The sequence below is a fragment of the Stegodyphus dumicola genome, chromosome 6 (genome assembly GCF_044657685.1).
Source record: "Stegodyphus dumicola isolate Sdum_Otavi_A_Nest chromosome 6, ASM4465768v1".
In the NCBI taxonomy this organism is placed as follows: domain Eukaryota; kingdom Metazoa; phylum Arthropoda; class Arachnida; order Araneae; family Eresidae; genus Stegodyphus; species Stegodyphus dumicola.
This window is the reverse complement of record NC_140773.1, coordinates 158,039,615-158,061,749: the sequence shown is the minus strand read 5'-3', so window position 1 is coordinate 158,061,749 and position 22,135 is coordinate 158,039,615. Positions and strand designations below refer to the sequence as shown.

At 32.7% G+C, this 22,135-nt stretch overlaps 1 protein-coding gene across 6 annotated transcripts in view; it reads right to left on the bottom strand.

Annotated features, from left to right (window-relative positions):
* LOC118189284 (monocarboxylate transporter 12-B-like) overlaps positions 1-22,135 on the bottom strand; it is a 156,508-nt gene that overhangs the window by 15,146 nt on the left and 119,227 nt on the right. For 5 of the 6 annotated variants that reach the window (XM_085819102.1, XM_035359863.2, XM_085819104.1 and 2 more), the window contains 2 exons: positions 13,678-14,031; positions 294-437 (listed from right to left, as the gene is read on the bottom strand). In XM_085819102.1, the coding sequence (XP_085675228.1) occupies positions 294-437; positions 13,678-13,969 (436 nt within the window). In that variant the 5' untranslated portion in view covers positions 13,970-14,031. Of the gene's footprint in view, positions 1-293; positions 438-13,677; positions 14,032-20,272; positions 20,416-22,135 lie in introns of those variants that run through there. The other variant, XM_085819106.1, reaches the window with a different exon arrangement.

The window sequence follows — 22,135 nt, the reverse complement described above, 5'->3', positions numbered from 1 at the left end:
ATATTCAGTAGCATCATGTAATCGAAGAAATATGATACATAATTTTTGAATCTGTTTAGAAATTTCATTGGATCCTATTCATCATTTTCTTTGATATTCTATGACGTTAAACTTCTGTGAGAGGGTCGATAATTTGTTAATGTTAGATTCAGTAGAATAAATCAGAAAAAAATATTTTCATTATGCATGCTATATAGTATGTTACAAACTAACGTATACAAATACAAAACGTTTAGTTGCAAATCTGTAATGTGTACGAATCATAAGGCACAAAAATTAAGTATTTAACTGACCGGTGCATAACCCAATGCTAAAGTAAAGGAAGGTGATGCTAGGAGCGAAGGTGCTCACTATCAGGCCAAATGCAGCTAGCAAAGATCCGATAATGGTCACTGTTCTACATCCATATTGATTTGTAAGACCACTTGCGAAAGGACCTAAGGAAAAAGAATAGAAAGTTAAATCAAGTATAAATATAATAAAATAATTTATACTATTACAAAGGTTCTGTCTTAACACATGGATATTATTCTTTTCATGTATAATGCATTCACATCACTAGATAATAAATAATTACTACTCTTCCCATGGAATTTTTGGTTAAATAAATATTGCTCTCTTTACTATAAAAACTCACAAAAATGTAAAGGTCACTTATTTTTAGGAAAATGAATATCATATCCTTTATCCAACGTGTTTCAATGCCGCTATCATATGCTGCCCTGTTATTTATGTTTTGTGAGAATTTTTTCTAATTACGTAAACAGTTTAATCGTTTTGTAGAGACAGGTATTTTTAGAAGCCGGCAAGATGAAAATTGAGCAAACGGCTTCGCTGGCGATCGAGCCACTGACCTCTGGAACACCGGCCCAACGTGCAGAACCAATACACCACGAAGGCACGCTAGGAAAGTGGGAGAAATACCTTATAATTTTATAAGTTTATTTTCAAGACCATATTCTTAGCATCAAATATGTTGCCTCGCCCTTTGCGCACAACGTCATAATACTTTTGGAAATATTTTCATATTTTGAAGTGATCTGCATTTTCTTTTTATCAGATGTATTAATTTCATAACGTGTGTACAATCTGTCGATGTAACTTAAAAATCGCCGATATATAGACTGACAGATGTAAAAGAGGGTCACTATTTATTATACGAATATTCCCTGAAGTGGGTTAAAGATTTCTTTCCTTAATATGAAAGAAATATAGACCATTTCGCGCTCACGGTCAATGAAATTGGTCCACATCAAATAAAACATGCCTCAATAGCGAAACTGTGTACATGGCTAATGTGTGCGTTGGTATACAAATGATATAAAGTTAGTGCAATCGCGCATGGTCCGCTTTAAAACACCTTCGCAATCGCGACACAGAGTTAAATACCAAAATATCATCGATTATATATGGACGCGAAAAGCCCTGGCTGATGAAATTATGTGTGCGGAAGAAAAAAAGATGCCATTTGCACGCCAGAGATGAAGATTTGTGCACTTGAGAAACTTTCAAAGAGTCAATATTATCAGAATGAAAATTTCAGTGTTTTCAGCGCTGCCAGTAGCCCACCATGTGAATTGTTTCAGCAGCGCTATGCAGCACTGTTGGAAACAGTAGACACGTGAGGTGGGCTATACATGGCACGCCTATCAGGTTCAATGTTCCGTCTTACTTTCTTCGGAAACATGCAAGGACCTGACTCGGAACAGAGAGCTTACTAAAGCTATGTTCAATCACTGTGAGAAGTAGACAGGATACACAAGAAGGGTATACAAAACCCTTTATTTTTCTCTATTTACAATAACTTCCGTACTTCGGAATACACAGATCCACTACTTGTGGTCTAAACGTAAAAATATAAAAAATAAAACTAAACTCTAATTTAACTTTAAAATAATAAACGTGGAAGATTGGCCTTATATTAACAGGAAGCCGTATGTAGTACAGAGAACTGTGAACACTACAATACGTTTAAAAATTATCAAGAGGATTAAACCTCTGGCCTGGAAGGCAACCAGCAACTGAGTAAAACTTCTAAGGTAAGCGGCCTGGTCCGACTAACTGCTTCCTCTCTCTCGCTTGGCAAAAAGCCACAACTTAAATACTTGGCGTTCGCCAGACAAACTTTGCATAAATACATTAACGCTTATAATTCTGGCCGGAAGTAGAAAATAAGAAGTGATAGTAAAGATTTAAAATAAAATAAACGTTAGTAAAACTTAAGATCCTTACACGCCGACTAAGGAAAGGTCACAGAGGCAAAAGATTGTTCGATGTGGATTTACAGATTCAATGGCTACATGAATACTATACGAGCAGCTATAGCGGGTAATGTCCCGCTGCGACGGGCTCGCCCAAGCGACTGGTAGGAGCAAACGACCGGTGCTGCCTGGTGTCGTATCCAGGTGGTGCGCCGCTCCCTTGGAGGGTAATAATGGAGGTTGAACCTCCACGAGGTGTTTAAAGGTGGAGTGGACCTGTAATGTGATTGAGTTACACGAGGCAGGGAAGCCCAAATTGTTGTTGTTGTTGTTATAGCGGCTAAAATGCGTGTGAGAGTTATTATAAAAAGAGCGAATCTGCTTTTATCTGTTATCGCTCAGCTTTTACCTGTTCTGTCTTTAATACCAAAACAATAGACGCTCCATTTCCAAAGGCCAAAACAGCATGCAGCACAATGGAATGTCTCTCTATGACGCTCAGTGATAAGACACACTACGTTCTGAGATCAAATGACCATTGTGTCTGGGTGTGGAGGATACCTGGCTAGCAGTAAAAATCTCAGTCTTACGGTCGGTATTATAACATGAGAAGCCGTATCTTATGTTAATCTGATCGCTTTGGTAGTGATTTGTGGTACACTTGTAGTACACTCATCCAGTTTATCCCAGCGGATAAACTGGATGAGATAGCACAACCACATGTGCTCCAATTCCTTGCCAGAAGTCCTAAAGCATCATTCTAGCAGGACAATGCACTCCCACATTCGTCATGGTTGTCTAGGATTGCCTACATCATATGCAGTCATTTCCATGGTCTACATACTTTCGAAACCTGCCTCCTACTGAGCATGATGAAAAAATTCTGAAAGAAATCTTCCTGAACCTGCCCCTTTTGAAGCAGAGCAAACGTGACTTTTCGCAGTGCTCCAATATCCAAGATTTAAAATGTGCCATACGAAAAACGGGGATCCATGTGTCATAGGACAATATTAGGCACATGGTCTGTATCGCAACAGTTGACTCGCGAGGCGCGGTATACGTGGCAGACTGTCTGAGTAACGATCACAGAGATCAAAAACCGTTCGATAGGGACCTACAGATGTAACGGTCGTGTAATTCCCTTTGTTTGACAGAACAGGATTAAGGCCTACAAGTTCTTGACTAATTCTTGTACTGCTCTGTTTTTGAGATATTGTACATCTTTTACATGTGATACTTCATAACTATTAAATTTCACTTACACCCGTGCATCCTTCCTATTAAACTAATTTTCATTTAAATGTAAAAAGGAACTGTACAGCATATATAAATAAAAATAACTGTACGCAGTAAAAATATATACAGAAGTGTCCGTAAAAGTTCTTACGCGGCCTTAGTCGCAGACATGTTCTTCCAACTACTAATAAATAAATGATGCAAATAGTCATGTTATACTATTTTTTAATTCAGAAAAACAATTTTGCAAAAATTACAAAACCTAATTTTTTTACGGTCCTCCATGTATAGCTAAATTTAGTAAAATTTTTTATTAAATATGCACTTTTTGTTCATTTTATTTTCGCTGCGAAACCAGGTGTTTTTTTAAAAAAATACCTGAAAGCTTTCGCCCAAAGATTTTATATTACGCCCAAAGGAGCGTTTTCAAGTTTTCAGTGTTACCTTTATTTATAAAATATCATGTTTTTTAAACTTAAACGACATAAAATTCAATTCAACAGCAGTATCACGAAATATTTAAAAACAGAACAACTTTAAAATATGGGAATTGCTCTGACAAAGAAAGGGGAGTTTATAAATCTTTATGCTTTGTCCTACTCTATTTCAAAGTAGCAATGAATGTTCAAGTTTCTTTTAAGATTTTTCCAATCAAAAATTAAAAACATGTATTATATGGTCTTTTATTCATTAGCTAAATATCGATGACAGAATACGAAAAATTCTTAATACTGTCGACATTATAAATACATCGGTTACATAATTCAGTATGCAGGTGTGTATAATTTATTCGCCTATACTGAAAACCTTTATGTAAGTACGCCGAGATAAATTGTTGAATACGCATTATATTTTAGCTAATAAAGCTTCTGTTGCAAACCTTTTCTTCCACCCTCCCCCTTCCCCAACATTTTGCAAGCCAGGGCTTCGCTTGTTCCTCTTAGAATACGGAATCTGTATTCGATTTCTCTTTACTTGCACGATTTGATTTTTTTTAAACTTATTTAACCACTGCTGAATTTATTTTTTAGTTGAGGTTTCTTTTACACTCAGATTTAGAACGTCTAGGTAAAGTTTTAAAGTGCCTTGGCGTCCATTAACTTATCCATTGCTTTTTCTGGTACAGTTGTCATTTTCTGCTCTGTTTCTAGATAGATTCCGCGAATACGTTTAAAAGCGTTGGCAAGCCAGGAAGGAAAAAACTTCAGTAATAATGTGTAGTGGTTTGTTTTTTAAACATATGTTGTATTTTTCTCTCTAATTAGTTCCTTAATGCATTACCGAATAGTAATGTTTTCTTCCTTGTGAGTAAAATGTAAAATTTAAACTCTAGGTGGCTACTATTAAGAAATTTTGTAAGATTCCTGTTTTCTTGTATTCCTTTTTATTCATCACATTGTTACGAAATAGCATTTTAAGATTCTTTTTTACTTCAAATGAAGATGTTAAATTTCCTTATTTCTAGTTTATTTTTTCTTGAAAGAGATATTTTCGGCATCGAGCCAACAATTGCCAGAAATCTCAATGAAAAGAGCTGAGACATGTCTGACTGGCAAATTCCCAAACATGAAATGGGGGCGTGCATTGCACGTGAATACTTAACGTTTATTAACCCCCTGTGTGCTGAACAATGCAAGTAAGTAACACGGGAGTTTTGGAAATATACGTTTAACTTTCGTGAACGCTGACAAGACCAATCAGTCAAATTTATTTATTTTTCATGAAAAAATTGTTAAACAATTAAGAAATTAAGTTTAATTCGAATTTATAATTTTAAAAGTCATTTGAATTTAGCATCTAGATAAGAAGACGTAAAAGGTAATTATGAAAATGTAGCAAGGCTTATATCTTTAAACAAATGCTTTATAGAAAACAGCGACATTATTTTTGAAAATGCTTTATTTTACAAACCTCCACTCGAGAAACTCAGAGCTAAAACAGAGTCATTTTATACCTAGATTGAGGATGCTCATTTTTCATTTTAAAACACGTATGCAGGACTTTAAATTTGTGTTAACTGTGCAAATTTCCATTGCCACAATCTCGATGGAAATTTATGTTCTGATTACTCCTGATTTTTATTTGACTGTTGTCTAAGTGTGTCAACCATAGCACGTGAATAATTAAGTGTGCAACTACAATGATGAACTGCTATTTTCTTGATAATCTATCCAGAGAAATATTTCCCAGGAGATTTTATAAAACTTTATCATTTGATATGTCAAACAAATTGAAATATATTGCTGCGCTCCCTTTTTGCAAAAGTAACTCATTTGCAGTATGAGTTTTATACAAAGAGTATTAATGTATTTAAACTTATTACTTTTGTATTTTGCATTTTTGTTTTCAATACAACTTCTGTGAAACTTTTTTCGTGTTTTTATACAACTTGAATTTCATGCTGCATTAGATCGCGGGATTCAAGCAAGGAAGAATCATCCCCACGGGAGAGGGAATTTCAAAATCTCCAATATTGCTCGGCCTCAGCTTAATAAACTGAAGGGGGGAAAATTCCTGCCAAAAAAGAGAACTTGGCGTATTTGAAATCGCAAAATGAACTTAAACAGCTGATAAGAGGTTAATTAATCATTAGCCAGAACGACAGAAATGTTTCTTTATTTATAATTATTAAATATAACAGCAGTTTATACACTAATAAATTTCTCAATAAAAAGCACTTATTAAATATACTAGACCTTGAATATATGTGTACTTTATTGCAAATTACAATAAACATTTTCAATTTACAGTTTTATGTGTCTTTTGAAATGCACTACTTAGATAAAAGGAAAATTGCGGGGCTAATCGACACGCGTCAGAATGTTAATCTTCAGGAAGACACTCGCAATGATACGAAAATGCACGAAGGTAATATGTGGTACGAAATGCGTTGGTGCCTATTTCTTAAAAGTGTCCGTGCAAGAAATTTACGCGCAAAAATTAAAACTGGAAGATTTGCATCAGTACATCGGTTTTTGTCGTTCTATTTCGATGATGATTCTTGACGTATGTTTTCGAATACTGTGAAACATTATGTGGTGCATTTTAACTGTGAAAATTAAAAAAGATTCATATACTACCGGTGCCTTGCATTCCGGCTATATAATTATATGCAACAGATTCACTGCTAATTCTATATAGGCTCATTTTTTCTTGAGAAACTAACATTTCAAGATCCAGTAAACGTTATGATACTAACTTACCCTTTACTTCTTAAGTAAGATATAATTACTGCCTTACGATAATACGATTCATGATCGAGTCACCTTATTACAATTTTCAGATGTCTGTCTCATTTCTTCATATTCTCCAGGAAAGAATCTTAATTAGTTTTGAAAACTGTGCTTAAAAATAGCTTCAGTGTTCATTATATTAGCTTTTCATGCCGCTAATGTTATTGACTTATTATATGTCCAACATAATCGGGTCAGATGAGTCTCATACTAATCGTAGGTTTATAGGGTATTTCTCCCGTCTTCTTAGCGTGACTTCATGGTGTAGTGGTCTGCACGCTCGACGCCTATCCGAGAGGTCCGTGGTTTGATTCCCGGAGAGGGCATTGTTCATTTTTCAAGTCTTCTGCTTCCAAATAATCCTAATGTCTGTACAGGTTGTAATTTCAAAATAACATTTTGGTTCCTAACCAACATCTGTCGTTGATGACGAGGTGCCATAATTAGGCAAGGTGACGCACACAAACACACATACACACACACACACACACACACATATATATATATGTAAAATATAAAAAAAATACGATGGCTTTGCTCTTTGCGAACCAGCAACCTTTAATTAATTTTCTGCAATTCAGGATCGTCCCCTAAACCAGTACCTTCTAGAACATTCACGCCTATTACATAACCTCCTCATATAAATGCTGCGTCATAAGTTTTCTACATTTTTCTAGAAGCTACTCTGTTACATAACCATTCATATAAATGCTGAGTCATAAGTTCTCCTAGACAGATAGATGCCTTCTCGCCTTCGTCAGTTCAATTACTGAATAAGTTATTTGATTAACTTCATCTGGAAAAAGTCATCTGCTATAAATTAAAATAAAGATATGCTTGCTGTTAAAAGTGAAAAGTCCTGAGTCGTCATTTTACTCCGTGTTTCAATCACCCCAGCTTCGTTAACCATCTACCAGAACGTGTAATGGAATAGCCTCACCATTCGCCCACGATGTGTTGGAATAACTGAAAACATTACAGTTATTAATTAGCCGGCAGGATTTATCCTCTACGTGGGAAAAAAGCTCCTGGATTTATTTATAACGCGCTTCTAAATTCAACAGTGGGTCAAGGACAGTGTGTGATCGTCTGATGCTTGTGCTTCTTTTCCGGCGATTCTTAAGTACTTTCCCTCGTCTCCAAAGTTATGCGTTTTATCAAGTACTTCTAAAGTTATTCATTTTAGTGTTCAAATTGATGTGTATGCGAACTCTTAAATTCAAGATTTTGTGATTGGAATGTTAACACGCTCAAAAACGGCAAAAATGTCAACTGATAAGAAAGAATCCGTAGCTATTGTGGATACAATGAAATTCCAATTCCCTATTTTTGATGGCACAAGTACAAATTTTCCAATAGACAAATATCTTCTATTGTTTGAAGAGAAATGTGCCGCAAAGAACATTCCAGAAAAGGAAAAGAAATTTGTTTCCTCAGAGTGTATTAGAGGAGAGGCTTTAGCCCTCTATTTACGTGAATGTTCTAGCAGGTACTGGTTTAGGGGACGATCCTGAATTGCAGAAAAGTAATTAAAGGTTGCTGGTTCGTAAAGAGCAAAGCCATCGTATTTTTATTTATTTTTTTTATTTTACATCTTTCCCTAAGTCCAGATGGAGTGTTGACTATTAATGCACCCAAGAAAGCTATTAAACCTCCACCGACACAAGAAAGAAAGATCCCAATTGCAAAAGAAAAATAGGACTGTGCGCCTCTTTTTTGTAATTGCAGAAAAATTCTTCATTAGTTCGTGACTCTTCATAACTGTGTCTCCTGTTCATGTGACATACATGGAATTTCTCTGATGTTTGGAAGAATTTGATTGTTACATTAATGAATTTCACCCTTTCATGTTCAAAACTTTGTGCCTGGAGGACATTTATGCGAATAGTTCCTGCTATGTTAATTGACTATTTTGTAAACAGTGTTTAATTGCAAAATTTACCATCAGTTAGTGAACCTTTTGAAATATTATCTATTGATACTGTAGGTGGTTTAAATTATTATAATTCTACCAAAAAGTATATTCACATAATTATTGATCATGCAACTAGATATATCTGGACTTTTGCTTCCAAAAGTGTAACTACAGATACTTATATAAATTGCTTAAAACAAATTTTCCAAATTCAGGTCCCTAAAAAGATTTTAAGTGATAGGAACGCTGCTTTTACATCTTCAAAATTTAAGCACTTTTTAAGGAATCATAATGTAAAACAATTGCTAACTACTGCAAATAGACCCCAAACTAATGGTAAAATTGAACGTGTTAATCAAACTATTATAACTAGATTAAAATGCAAACTAAATTCTTATCACGGTAATATAGCATGGACAAAATTATTACCCCAAGTAACTGAAGAGTATAATAATACCCCTCATTCTGTAACAAAATTCCCTCCATCATATTTAATGTATGGAAAATTACCTTATGGTTCCTTAATTAAAAATCAAGAACTGTATCCGTCAATAGAAGAAGCCAGAAAAATAGCTCAAAAGAGATCTGATGATTATCATAATGTAAATAAAGAAAGATATGATATTCATTTTAAACCTAGTAATTTTAAAATTGGTGATTTAGTAATGTATGAAGAATTTCAATACCCTAATACACGTAAATTATCCCCTCCATTCTCAGGACCTTATAAAATTTTAAGACAATATTCTGAAGTTACTTATGAAATAGATAAACCCAATCCTTTAACTAAAAAGAAATCAGAAATTGTTCATTCAACTAGATTAAGACCTTTTAATCCAGCAAGTGAGTTTAAGTTAACTGTCCGAAATAGTAGAATTCCTATCTCTGTTCAAAATTAAAATTAATTTTTTTTAAAATTCTCTTTTAAACATTTTCCTGATTATGACCTTTAATACCTGATTTAGACTTAAACCCTAACTATGACAAGTTATTTTCCCGACTATGACAAATTATTCTCCCGATCTTGACCTTTTATATCTTTCACATAATTTGAATTATTTTGTAGCAAAAATTTTCTTATTGTAGGATAATATTTGTTTCAAATTTACAACATTATAAAAAAGACTTTAAATTGATTATACAAGTTATCCGTCTTATAATTTTAATTTTATATGATCTTTTATTCTTCTAACACCACTTTGAGGTAATGTACAATGCCAAAAACCAGTTACCTTCTATTAGGCAACGGAGGTTTTTCGATATTTTCGATAGCACCCCCCAACCATCAGCAAGTAATCACGCTGATCTGTTGGCGAGGACATGCCATAGTTTTAAAGTCAAAGTGTTCATGTTCTAGTGTATAATTGTATTATTTATATTGAATTGTTTTTTTGAATAAGTATAATATTTTGTATTGAAGTGTAAAACATGTCAATCTTTACGATGAGAGGAAAAAATGCATCATATTTGTGAACTATCAACATGCATCATATTTGTGGACTATCTGGCATTTAGAGATTTTACCAGATATTTTCATTCTATTCGAACTCTTTTTATGAAAAGGACTTTAAAAAAAAACACAAAATGGACATTTTTAACAAAATTGAGGACTTTTGTAATTATAACTTATTTATTTATCAGTATTCCATATTTATTATGTTATAGTCTTAAAATTAGTCATATATTGTATATTTATTTATAACTCATTGTTTTAATGTTCAAAATTTCATATGCTATAAAGTCAAAATTTTATATGAGAAAGTCATGAACTATGATAGGCCATAGTTAAAGCTTGTACGCTATGTTCTGGATGTTTTCTTGTCTTTTCTCATACTTTTGCTTCACTCCTGTACTAATGCTTTTCTCACCCCGGCCTCTCTTTTTGACGGGGGGGGGGTGGGAAGATGTAAAATAAAAAAAAAATACGATGGCTTTGGTCTTTGCGAACCAGATCGTCCCCTAACCCAGTACCTGCTAGAACATTCACGCCTATTACATAACCTCCTCATATAAATGCTGCGTCATAAGTTTTCTACATTTTTCTAGAAGCTACTCTGTTACATAACCATTCATATAAATGCTGAGTCATAAGTTCTCCTAGACAGATAGATGCCTTCTCGCCTTCGTCCTGCTAACGCTTCCGCTATGCTCCTCTTTCTTTGTTAGAACGTTATGATGTATTAAAGTTTAAAGTCAGTCGTATCTAATAGTTCAATTACTGAATAAGTTATTTGATTAACTTCATCTGGAAAAAGTCATCTGCTATAAATTAAAATAAAGATATGCTTGCTGTTAAAAGTGAAAAGTCCTGAGTCGTCATTTTACTCCGTGTTTCAATCACCCCAGCTTCGTTAACCATCTGCCAGAACGTGTAATGGAATAGCCTCACCATTCGCCTACGATGTGTTGGAATAACTGAAAACATTACATATATATATTTCTTTATGATGTGACTGTTGTGTAAAACGATCCCGATTGCTTCTCTATCATCTGCTTCTTATGTAAGCAACCTTAATCGATTCTTATTGCTTACCGATTCCAGAGAATTCTTGGGTAGAATCCCGTTAATTATAATTACAGAGTACAATACGTTATGTGTGTTTCCGCGTACAAAATTTTCATTCTGTGGCGAGAGGACATTATGAACTAATTTTATTTTATAGCGACATTTTATGCGCTTCTGTACCTTTAGAATTCCATTTAAAATACTTGTAAATCTTCACATATTATCTTATATATATTGCGCTGAAACGTATGTGCCATAACTGGCATTTTAACATTGACAAGCACTGGGGTCAGCTTATAATATTTTGTGTATCCAAAAGTTGAGTGATAAGAAGTTTAAAAGAAATAAATTAAAAAGCAAATCGAGAAAAAGAAAAATACAAGTATGGAAAGCCTTTTATTGTAATAACTCCTAACTTATTTTTTAACCTTCCGTCAATTACTATAAAACAATTTTATCGATATATGAAACTCTATCGGCCAATCGAAAAGAAATTTCAGATATTGTTATTCGAAGTTAGGCGTTCGAGATTGTGATGTTGTTGTTGTCTTGTCCATATAACATGGACAATGGTTGCCAAAGCCAACTCCGAAGAGAGGTTGGACTTCTATTTCCACCCTCAATTTTGAGGGAGAGCACCCCGTGAGTGATCCCGGGGTCTCCAACCCTCTCCCCTTCCACCAATCCACACGAGAGGACTTTCGGCGCGCCCTATATTAGAGTGGTTCTCAAGCTTTTGGGCTTTTTTCCGCGGGTGTTTCTATATCGATTAAAGCGCATTTAGATGTTGCAAACTAAAGTGATTGTGGGGTGCGTCAGCGCAAGCACATTCGTTCTCGATCTGTATTTCTTCGAAGAGGTCATTTCCACAGGTATGAAAACATGCTCCATCACAAATGTTCGGTATATAACAATGTTGCAGAATTACGTAATTCTAGAATTGCAGCAGAGGAAAGTCGTTAATGATGTTACATGGATGTAAACTGGTGCTTCTTCACACGTCGCCAACATGTGTTCGGCAAGTACTGCAACAGCCCTTTGCAGATAGAGTTCATCTTCCGTAACTTTGCAGTTTTGTGGCCACCGCGATCTCCCGACATCACTCTGATGGATTTCTGGTTCTGGGGTTATCTGAAATCGTTCAAGTCAACGCCATTTAGGTGCACACGTCAAATCCACGATAAAGATGCCATAAAACGTCAAGTGATACCGCTTCCTCCTGCGATGTTATGTTCGTCATTGCTCTCAACAATCTTCCGCATACAATGCGTCATCGTCTGCGAAGATGGGCACTTTGAAAACTTGTAATTCCAATAAATCCCCCCCTCTCCTCTCTTGCGTTGTCGTTGGCCCTTCACAATGCTCTTCTTTCCAGATGTTTTACGATGGCAATTTCCGTCATACGTGTAACATTCCAATGCCATTTATGGTTTTTCAATTTTTATGCAAGAAAGAAGTGGGTGTTGCCATTGGAAACTTTCGAATGGTTTTTACTGTAACCGTAACCGTGAGGGCTCTATCGTTTTAGGTTCGAATAACAATATCTGAAACTTCTTTTCGATTAGTTGAGCGGAGCGTATCCGCTTAACTAATCGAAAGCTATCGGTTCATATATCTGGGAAGTTTTTTTTTTTTTTTTTTTTTTTTTTTTTTTTTTTTTTTTCCCCGATTTGAATTAAATAGGTAAGGGAGGTAAAGTTTTCGGTCTAAAAACTCTTTGAATTGTGAGTTTTTGGGGAATAAACACAAATTAGGGTCTCCATAAGACTTTTTTTTTTTCTTTTTACAATAATGTTTGTTTATCTGTGAGTTTGTATATATGTGATGATTTTTTTCATTCGCGATAACTCTTATACAGAACTTCAAAATTTTCATTTTTTTTTCATATTTAAGCTTTCGACATTCATATAAAGAGGTCATTAGATTTTGGGTAAAATTGGACGACCGAAAGCGATACTTTGCATGAAGCCCATAACAATTTTTAATGGATAACTAAAACTTGTACTTTATTTGAAACCCAAAATCGTTTTCAACGAAACACTGTACTAAGCATAATCCAAAACTTTTCAATTTTAGTATCTCGACTTTTTTACCAATGGAAATCACATGTTATATTTTGGCTAAAATCGATAAAGAAATGCACAAATTTTAGCGTCCTTCGAAAAAGGTTTAATTCACCGAAGAAAACGTTATTACGGATTTTTAATATATTTAATGAACCGAGGCATTCAATGCAAACTTTTCTAAAATTTCGAATTATTAAAATTTTATTATTGTAGCGAAAGAGTGTAGTCTTAGTAATAAAAACAATGCTCTGAAGTATTGCTCAATTATTAATGACACAATTATAGACTTTGATTTCAACCTCAGTGTTATTATTTGTTGTAAAATAGTGTTCTAATCTCAAAAATGCTTTTTAGAAGAAGAAACAGATGAAGCTGTTACTAAACTGCGCAAAGACGGTAATAATCACAGCAGAGACGTTGTCACACTTTATATAACTTGATAGATAAACTTATTTGCACTATATACAGAAAAATTATAAGGTTGCTCGGTGACACAAATTGCTCTTTTCACATTACTCACCCACACAAAATGTTGTTCCAACCATGATGGATGCCACCCAAGAAGTTGCACCTTTACTTTCTCCAAAATGTCTCAGTAACTCCATGTAGAATATACCGAATGTATATGTCACACCGTCGGCGATGACGTGGATCATGAAGGAACAGAAAACAACGACCCAGCCCCATCCGCCATCAGGTGGTTCTGGCATCAAGATATCCATTTCTTCTTCCTCTTCTTCGACATGGTGACTATTGTTTAGTTCCGGCGATGCGGTAATTGTCGTATGGGTGCCTTCCTTCGTTGCAGTCATTGGCAAAATGTTATCTATGGTCTTCTCTTGCTTTTGATTTCATGGAAGGTATCTGGTGCTATCTAAAGAGTAAAAGATTCCAAATATAATAGGTGGAAATTTTAATACAGTAACATAGAAAATGCATGCGTTTAAAACAAATCAATCAAAATTTCAGACAAAGGCCAAGGTCGAAATAATTCGTAAACATTAATCAGCAAATGAGTAAAGATAATGGTTTCAACTAAGAATTAATTCAATGTTCATTTCATTCATTTCCCCAACCTTGTTTTCAGTTTTCGTAATATTTACTAAATCGTGCAAGAAAAGCATTTTAACAAATGTCTGCTATGAATATTAGAGTGATCCTTAGCAAAGCTCTTCTCAGCGTCTGTTTGAACATTAGAACTTTGTAGAAGTGTGACGGAACACTAAGCAGATTCATTTTTCATGCTAGCAGCCAATGCATCGCTAAAAAAAAAAAAAAAAAAAAAAAAAAAAAAAATAAAACGTTAACAATTATATTAAAACATAATGAATTCTTAATAGACTGTTACTTCTGTTCTTTTTATCGTTGATACGCAAATTAAAAATTACGTACGCTTATTTATCATTTTAACGTTACCTCCTTTCTCAGAAACTATGAAGGTTGAGGGCACAAAGTTTGTGTCATAGTTAGAGTATCAAGTTTCCTATAGTTTAGCGTCTTATTTTTTATTATTAATGTTTTTAACTGAAGACCACTGTTCAGCTTGTATATTTCACTTAATGTAATTTTCTAAAATAACAATCAACTTAAAAAATCGGCAGCATTAAAAATCAAGCATACAAAGAAAAAGTTTGAAACTATTATGATTGAACAGATAATGAAAAAAGGGAGCATGAAATGTAAAAAATAATACTTTGAACAGAACAGTCTTAATATATTTTTTATGCATCAGTATTTTTTCAAAACATATTAAAAATAGCAATTTGATCTACTCTTGTGATTATCTCATTCATATTCATCACATCAGACATTCACCATCTATTATTATTCAGATTCCACTATTCTTCACAGAATAAAAAGCAAACAACATTATCACAAGAATGGCATAGCATTTATATGCACACATCGGTTAATGGAAATACATATTTAAAATTTTTATGAATGAAAGAACTGTCTTTACTGCTTCTCGTTTTGAACAGTTAGAAACTAAGTGTATTAATTCTATGCATTAGTTAGAAGTTTATTTTTAACATTTTGCATGTTCATTTAAAACATTCCCGGTTTTAGAATTATTCGATTATTTATCTTATTATAATAATTACAACAAAAATTTTTGCAATTTTATTAAATATTAGAGATTAATTACTCTCGATTAAATTTCTTACAATTATTTAGACGTCATCACAATTTTTATGATCACTTTTGAAAGTCATTTTTTATAGTATGTTTTTAGCTAATAATGAATTTCATACGTCTAAGTTCTCTAAACTGAGCTCTTAGGCTTTTACAGTATTAAGGTATTTTATTGCCATTTGAGGAATAGCACTACTAACTTGTAAACGCAATTTTTAGTAATTCAGCAATTGTCCTATTTAACAAAGTTAAGAATGTTGAAAACATTTTTCATAAAAGAAGTTTGCTTTAAAACAAAACGAGATGCAAAGGGTTAAGCAACATAATATTTTTATAGTTTTATTTTTATGAAATCATTAAATAACATTTCATTTAATAATAAATTAATTAATACACATATCATCATTTTGTATCAAATATTCGTAACTCCAGGTATTATGTAAATCGACCTAAAGCATTTAGTTTCAGAAATCTTATCATGTTTTATACATCGAAAAAAATCCATGATCTGATATAAACATAGAGCAAAATATGACTCTGATACAAACTTAATGCAAATGAAGAAATCCATTTGAACTAAAACCACTAAATCAGTCTAACTAAAACCACTATTTTTATTTACACGAATTCCTATTTCTTCATGTCATAAAATGACATAAATTTATAATTAGGAATAATTTTTATTAACAATTCTGCTAATAATTTTTAACATTTTTCACATCTCTAACTTCAAAGAATCTAATGTCTAAGATGCCTGAATCCTGCTCCATAACGATATTAAGTGACAGTTTTCTACCAATCAGATTCATTCATAATATTCAGATCCTGAGGAACTATTATATGATTTTGAATCATTAGTGATTGCGGATATAGAAAACACGACAAAATGGACAAATTTTGATGTTAATTACGAAAAGTTATATTAAAAATGATATCTGTTCGGAATGAAAAGTAATACTCTTATAATAGCACATAATGACTGAAAAATGTTTACAAAGACACGAGATTAGTTTGTTACATTTGTAAAATATTAATGAAATCTTTCAGTTTTAAAAATTCAACGAATTAAAAGAAAAGTCTGAAATATTACACTACTGATGAACCTCACACATAACCGCTATACAAATTGGAAAAGAAACATTGGTCCAATTAATGTTTTGCTGAGAAGTGGTAAAATTTCGTAAGGGATCTACATTTAGTTCTTAGAAAGTCACCAGTATTAAGGAAATGATGGAAATTTCTTTAAATTACTAGAACTGCTTGCTATGTTTGACTTAGCAAGCAGTTCTAGTTATTTCTATGGCTGGGCAAACTTATAAGTTTGACTTATATTTTGCCCAGCTATAGAAATATATGAAGAAACAGCAGTACAACAAAAAATACTGTTTTCTTTATTATAGCAAAGTTAACCAAATTTCATACTAGTATTTTAAACTTAGCAGTAAAGTAAAAATTTGTGACATCTATTAGATAAGTTAAATATTATTCAATAATCTTAGATTGCACGTCACGTGGAAATAAGATAGAAAAAAGAAAAGAAAAAAAAAAAAAAAAAAACAATTACAGACTTCGTCGTTTGCAGCAATAATGGAATTAATAGAATTTTTTTTTTTTTTTTTTTTTTTTTTTTTTTTTTTTTTTTAAGCCCAAAGGACGTTAGTCCGGATGGGCTATTAACTATTATTCGTCTTAGCAATTTCGGGAGTTTCACTTTTCAAATTGTTGCCATTAAATATTATCGCCTGTATTATATTTAAGGAAATTAAATAATGAAGAATTGGCATTACGTATTTTTCTCGCATTGTGATAAAACAACGGTACCTTGAGCCATCAAATTTTGAGTAACCTACATCTCCACCTCAATATGGGCATCTGAAAGCCCGCATTTGTTTTATTATCTATTTCATATTTTGTAAAGCATTTATGAGTTTCATATTAAGCAACTCAACGATTTCAAAGCTACCAAGGGCAACACTGTACGGGAAAAAAAAAAAAAAAAAAAAAAAAAAAAAAAAAAAAAAAATTACCTCCAGCGCGCGAGTAAAGATATGCTCTGTTTAAATTATTTTGTGATATTGCTGCTGAATTGTATTTTATGGTTTAAGTGCGAAGAACATGATATTTAATAAATAAAGGTAACACACAAAACGTTAAAAAAAAATTCCCCTTTGGGAGTAATATAAAATTTTATTTTATTTTATTTTAAGATGATTTTACAGATCGTTGTCTTCATGAAAGGCCGATTGAATGTTTATAAAAATTTAACATAGGAGGGGTCAGAGCAATCATGAAAGGGAAAAGATATGGATTCCAAAGTTTGCTTTTAAAAGCAAATCCTACAGCATTTTATGCTTCGTGTGCGTCTTGAATATTCAGTTAAGCTATCAGTGAAACCACAAAATTAAAGAAAATTTTTTAAGTTGTATTTTTCAATTATGAAAGGAAAACATAATTTCTCAACTTGTTCCACAAAGCGATTGGGAATTTTTATGAAATATAGTCAATTTAATATTGAAGCAGTCGTCAGACACCCTGTGGGGAACAAAAGTGAAGCAGTTCGATCTCTATGATATCAACTGGGATAATTTCCCGATGTCCTTTAAGAAATTATAAACGGAGACACTTTTAATAGAGAAAAGTAACGTGAAGCCCAAACTTTACATGTTAAAATGATTTTGAATTTCTTTACTTTCTGATGATTTGACTCAACAGAACAAATGATATCAACAAACAATTTGAGCAAAAAGTAATGGATAATAAACTTGCTTTAGATGCCTTGAAGGAATACAAACATTTACGATAGAGATTAGGCTCTAATGACAGCAACGTGGCTGATGTTTCCAAAACACTTAGTGAGATATACTGAATTATAATTTAAATCTGCGGTTATTAATCGATAAAGACAAACGACGTGTTAATTTCAGCATGAACATCAAGACGAATCTCTGCAAACACTAACACAGTTTAGATACTAGTTAATAATATTGAATGAGCGTCTTGTGCTACTAAAAGCGCATGGTGATATTTTAAAGTTTTCTACAGTATTTACTGGAAAGATAAAAATATCTGATAGAAAATTATTGGAAAATTCTGTTGAAGGATCCTGACAAATAAGATATGGACGTGTTAAATTCAAAGAAGAAACATATGCATTCACAAATTTTTACAAAAATGTATTTAAAATTCTGAATACTTTTAACATTCTGTAATTGATGTACTACCTGTTGATGTTGTAAGCTATGAGAGATTAATTTCCAAACAAATTAGTTAATTAAGATTTATTTACATACCAGCATGTCACAAGAAAGACAATTAATTACAATTAGCAATTGAAATGATGTTCCGAATGAGAGATAAAAGAAATAATTTCTAAGTCCATTCACTGTAAAACGTAGAAAAAATTTAATTCAGGTGTTCTAAGATCTTGTACGTTTCTCTATCAGGGAATGGTAACTAGATCACTTAAATGTTTGCCTTGCGACTTCTCGCACAGGTTGAAGATGAACACAACCAGAGAAAGGGCATAAAAACACTCTTTTATTGATTGGAAACTGTTTAAGAGAAGGCATGGACTTACGTACAAAACAGCACAGACTACTTACGGTGAGAGCTTAAAAGCTAATTTAACATAAATTTAAAGATGTAATGCTAGACTATACAATTCAATTTAAACTAACAGGTTGACTTAAAAAAAATCTACACTGCCAATATACTAGCTAAACGGCCCGAATGCTTAGCCGCTACTAAGATTAACGGGCGGAGAACAAACTAGCAAACGTGCGCTTTCACTAGCGAAATCATGCTCTAACCTTTTCGTTCCAACAGTTTAAACATACTCTTGTTCTCTCTGGGGAGGAAATACGATGGGAAATAAGAGAATTCAGGAAAGGCTCAATTAGAATAATTATTAGTAAAACTAAATAGGACCTTTATGCGTATATTTTTCGAATGCAGTTAATTAAAATTGTTTTAATTTTATATTCGTATGAAGTAATTAAGTTAATCCAAGAATATTCATATTTGTTTTTAGTAATTCAGGGTTATTAGAGTTTGGATGATCTGATTACCTAAAAATTAAATGAATGTTGGTCATTAATCACATAACATTAATCAGATGGATGAACTTGCCCATTTTAATAAGATGAAAGCATAGCTGTTCTGTGTTTGTGTGTGTGTATTCTGGTAAGAATCACCGTATTGCTTTAAATCCATCTTTTGTTGTTAATACTATAGTGAGAAGTCCGTAAATAGAGCAACTGGTAATAAATTTCATAAAAATTCAGTGAAAAAGTGATATACGACTGCCATGTGTAATTTCCAACTCTGAGATTTTAAACTGTGGTGTAGTATAGGCAGTTAATTTTAATTCTATTTTATTTCTTGGAAATCAAGTAGAAACACAAAGGCAGGCTTCGAGGATCGATTGTGATCCGCGAACCATACATTGGAAAAACTGCTTTAACTAATTAAGTTTTTTTTTTTTTTTTTTTTTTTGAGAAATTTTTAATTAATTACCTTTTCTTAAAATAGTTTTTACTGTTTAAAACATTACTTTATTGTATTATTTCTTCTTTTAGATTCTCTTCTATCAATGAAAGAAGTGGAAAAAATTAAGTTGATACTGAATGGCGTTCTGTTTTAAATTAGCAGGTGGGCGCCGAACACCATAGCGTCGGCTCTGGCTACTTGTTATCTATTATGGAGGATTCTGGGTGTTTTGGATTATGCAAAACATGCTAGAGCTATCTGCTTAAGGTAAGGAATACTTTCGTGAAGGACATTCTAAAGGAAACTGGCATATATTCACGTTACACGTGAGGAAAACCACAAATTCTCGTACGCGGTCAGATAGGTTTTGTTAAATGTAATCATGCTTTAGTTCAGACGTCGTTAGTTTCCAGTTTTAAAATTCTTCTGCTAGAATACTGTCAGCATCATTGATTGAAAAGATGCAGGAAGGAAATTGTGAAGTATGTACTTACCACTAAAAAATTAAGTTGCGAAAAAAAAATAGTTCTAAAAAAGTCAGAAATTAGTTTTCTAATTCGCTGATTTAATGTTGCTTTTCTCCGGTGTTCCATTTAAGCAAAATAAACTTAGGTTTCAAGACAAAATTAAAAGTTTAGAAATGAATAAAAAAAAAATTGTCTCAAAAATTTAAATCAGACATCAGTTTGTACATATGCGGCTTTGCACTGCGATTAAAAAGTGTGAAAAGGGCGGTAAGAGATTTTACTCTTTGCGAAAGAAAAATAAAAGGAACGAAATCGAAAAGAAAATTTCACAAAGTAATTGTGGCGCCATCTACAGCTTATTGTATCAACTACTGATATTTTATTGTAAATAGACAAAACTGACATTGACTTTATATAATTATTTAACTTTAGATAATTAATTTCATATGAGCACAATCAATGCTACTCTAGACTTCTTTTTAAGTAGTTTTAAAAGTTTGACTCCTAACTTTTATTCCTATTTTGTAACGCAACAAAGAGACTTAAAAATGATAAGGAGTATTTTAAGTCCCATTTAAAAATTCGCTTTAGTAGTGCGCGATCAATCAATGAAATCTTTAATGATTTTTACTTTAATTTTTTGGGAAAAAATAATGAATAAAATATATAAATGATATTTAGATTAATTTACCTATATTTGTAAAAAAATCATAAAAATCACTGAGAATTAATTTATGTGTAAAATTATGGGATATATAAATAAAACCTGTAATTGATGCCAGTTTCCGTTGCTTCAGTTCCGTTGTTTCCGTCCTAAGAAATATCCTAAAAATGGTCACATTTTGAAAATGATCAAAAATGTAATTTTTGACCTAATCTTTTGGAAACGATCACTTCCACAGAAGATCTGAAAATCAGTCTAGAATGGTTAATAGTCATCTTAGGGAGACTTCACTAAATTTAAATATATTATAGCATCTCGTAAAAGCATAATCTAACGAAATGCTAGACGACTGTGTAAGGAATTATTCTAAAGTACGACAAAGTCCAGAGAAGGGTGTAAAGAACCCACAAGCTGACTGGCTAGAAGCATTCAACCCCACAGAAATCTAATTGCTAGTAAATCAAAGATAGCAACGTGGCCTTCAGGCGGCCGAACACGCTCTCCTCTCTTTCTGAATTCACCTTCTAAAAACCTTCCCTTAGACACTAACTTCTTTCTAACTTATTTTGAACACACGCTCCTTGACTCATTAACATTCTGGCAAAAACGCGTGGGTTGAAAAACGAGAATAATAGGAAAGATTGCTTCAAAAAAAAAAAAAAAAAAAATTAACTTTTAGTATAAATTAAATGAAGCTCCACAATATTATTTATTTGCTTTATTATATTATAAAACACTTATATTATTACAATTATGTTTCTCCATAATCATTCACTTCTTCGCAAACCCAGCACAAAAAAAGGAAAAAAAAAAAAAAAAAAAGAAAACAAAAAGATAAATACAATGATGCAGCTATGTGGAGTGCGTAAAAATATAAACGCTAAAGAAAAGGGAAAAATTTTTAAGTAATAAGCTTAATAATAACAGCAAATTGTCAAACAGCTGTTATTTTGTAAAAAATTTCGAAGCGGTATGAATAAGAATGGGTTATATTATTAGCAAATTTAATGATAACTGCAAGTAGTCAAACATCTGTTATTGTTTAAAAAATTTCGAAGCGGTAAATATTATTCTAGTAATGGCCTTAGAAAGTCATACGTATCTAAAGTGATTCCCTTTCTTAATAGTGTTAAAATAATACTTGTATTATACCTACAGTGGATACTTTCCAATGATTTAAGAAAAAAAGGGGGGAGAGAACCAATATGTATGTGAAATAGAAATGG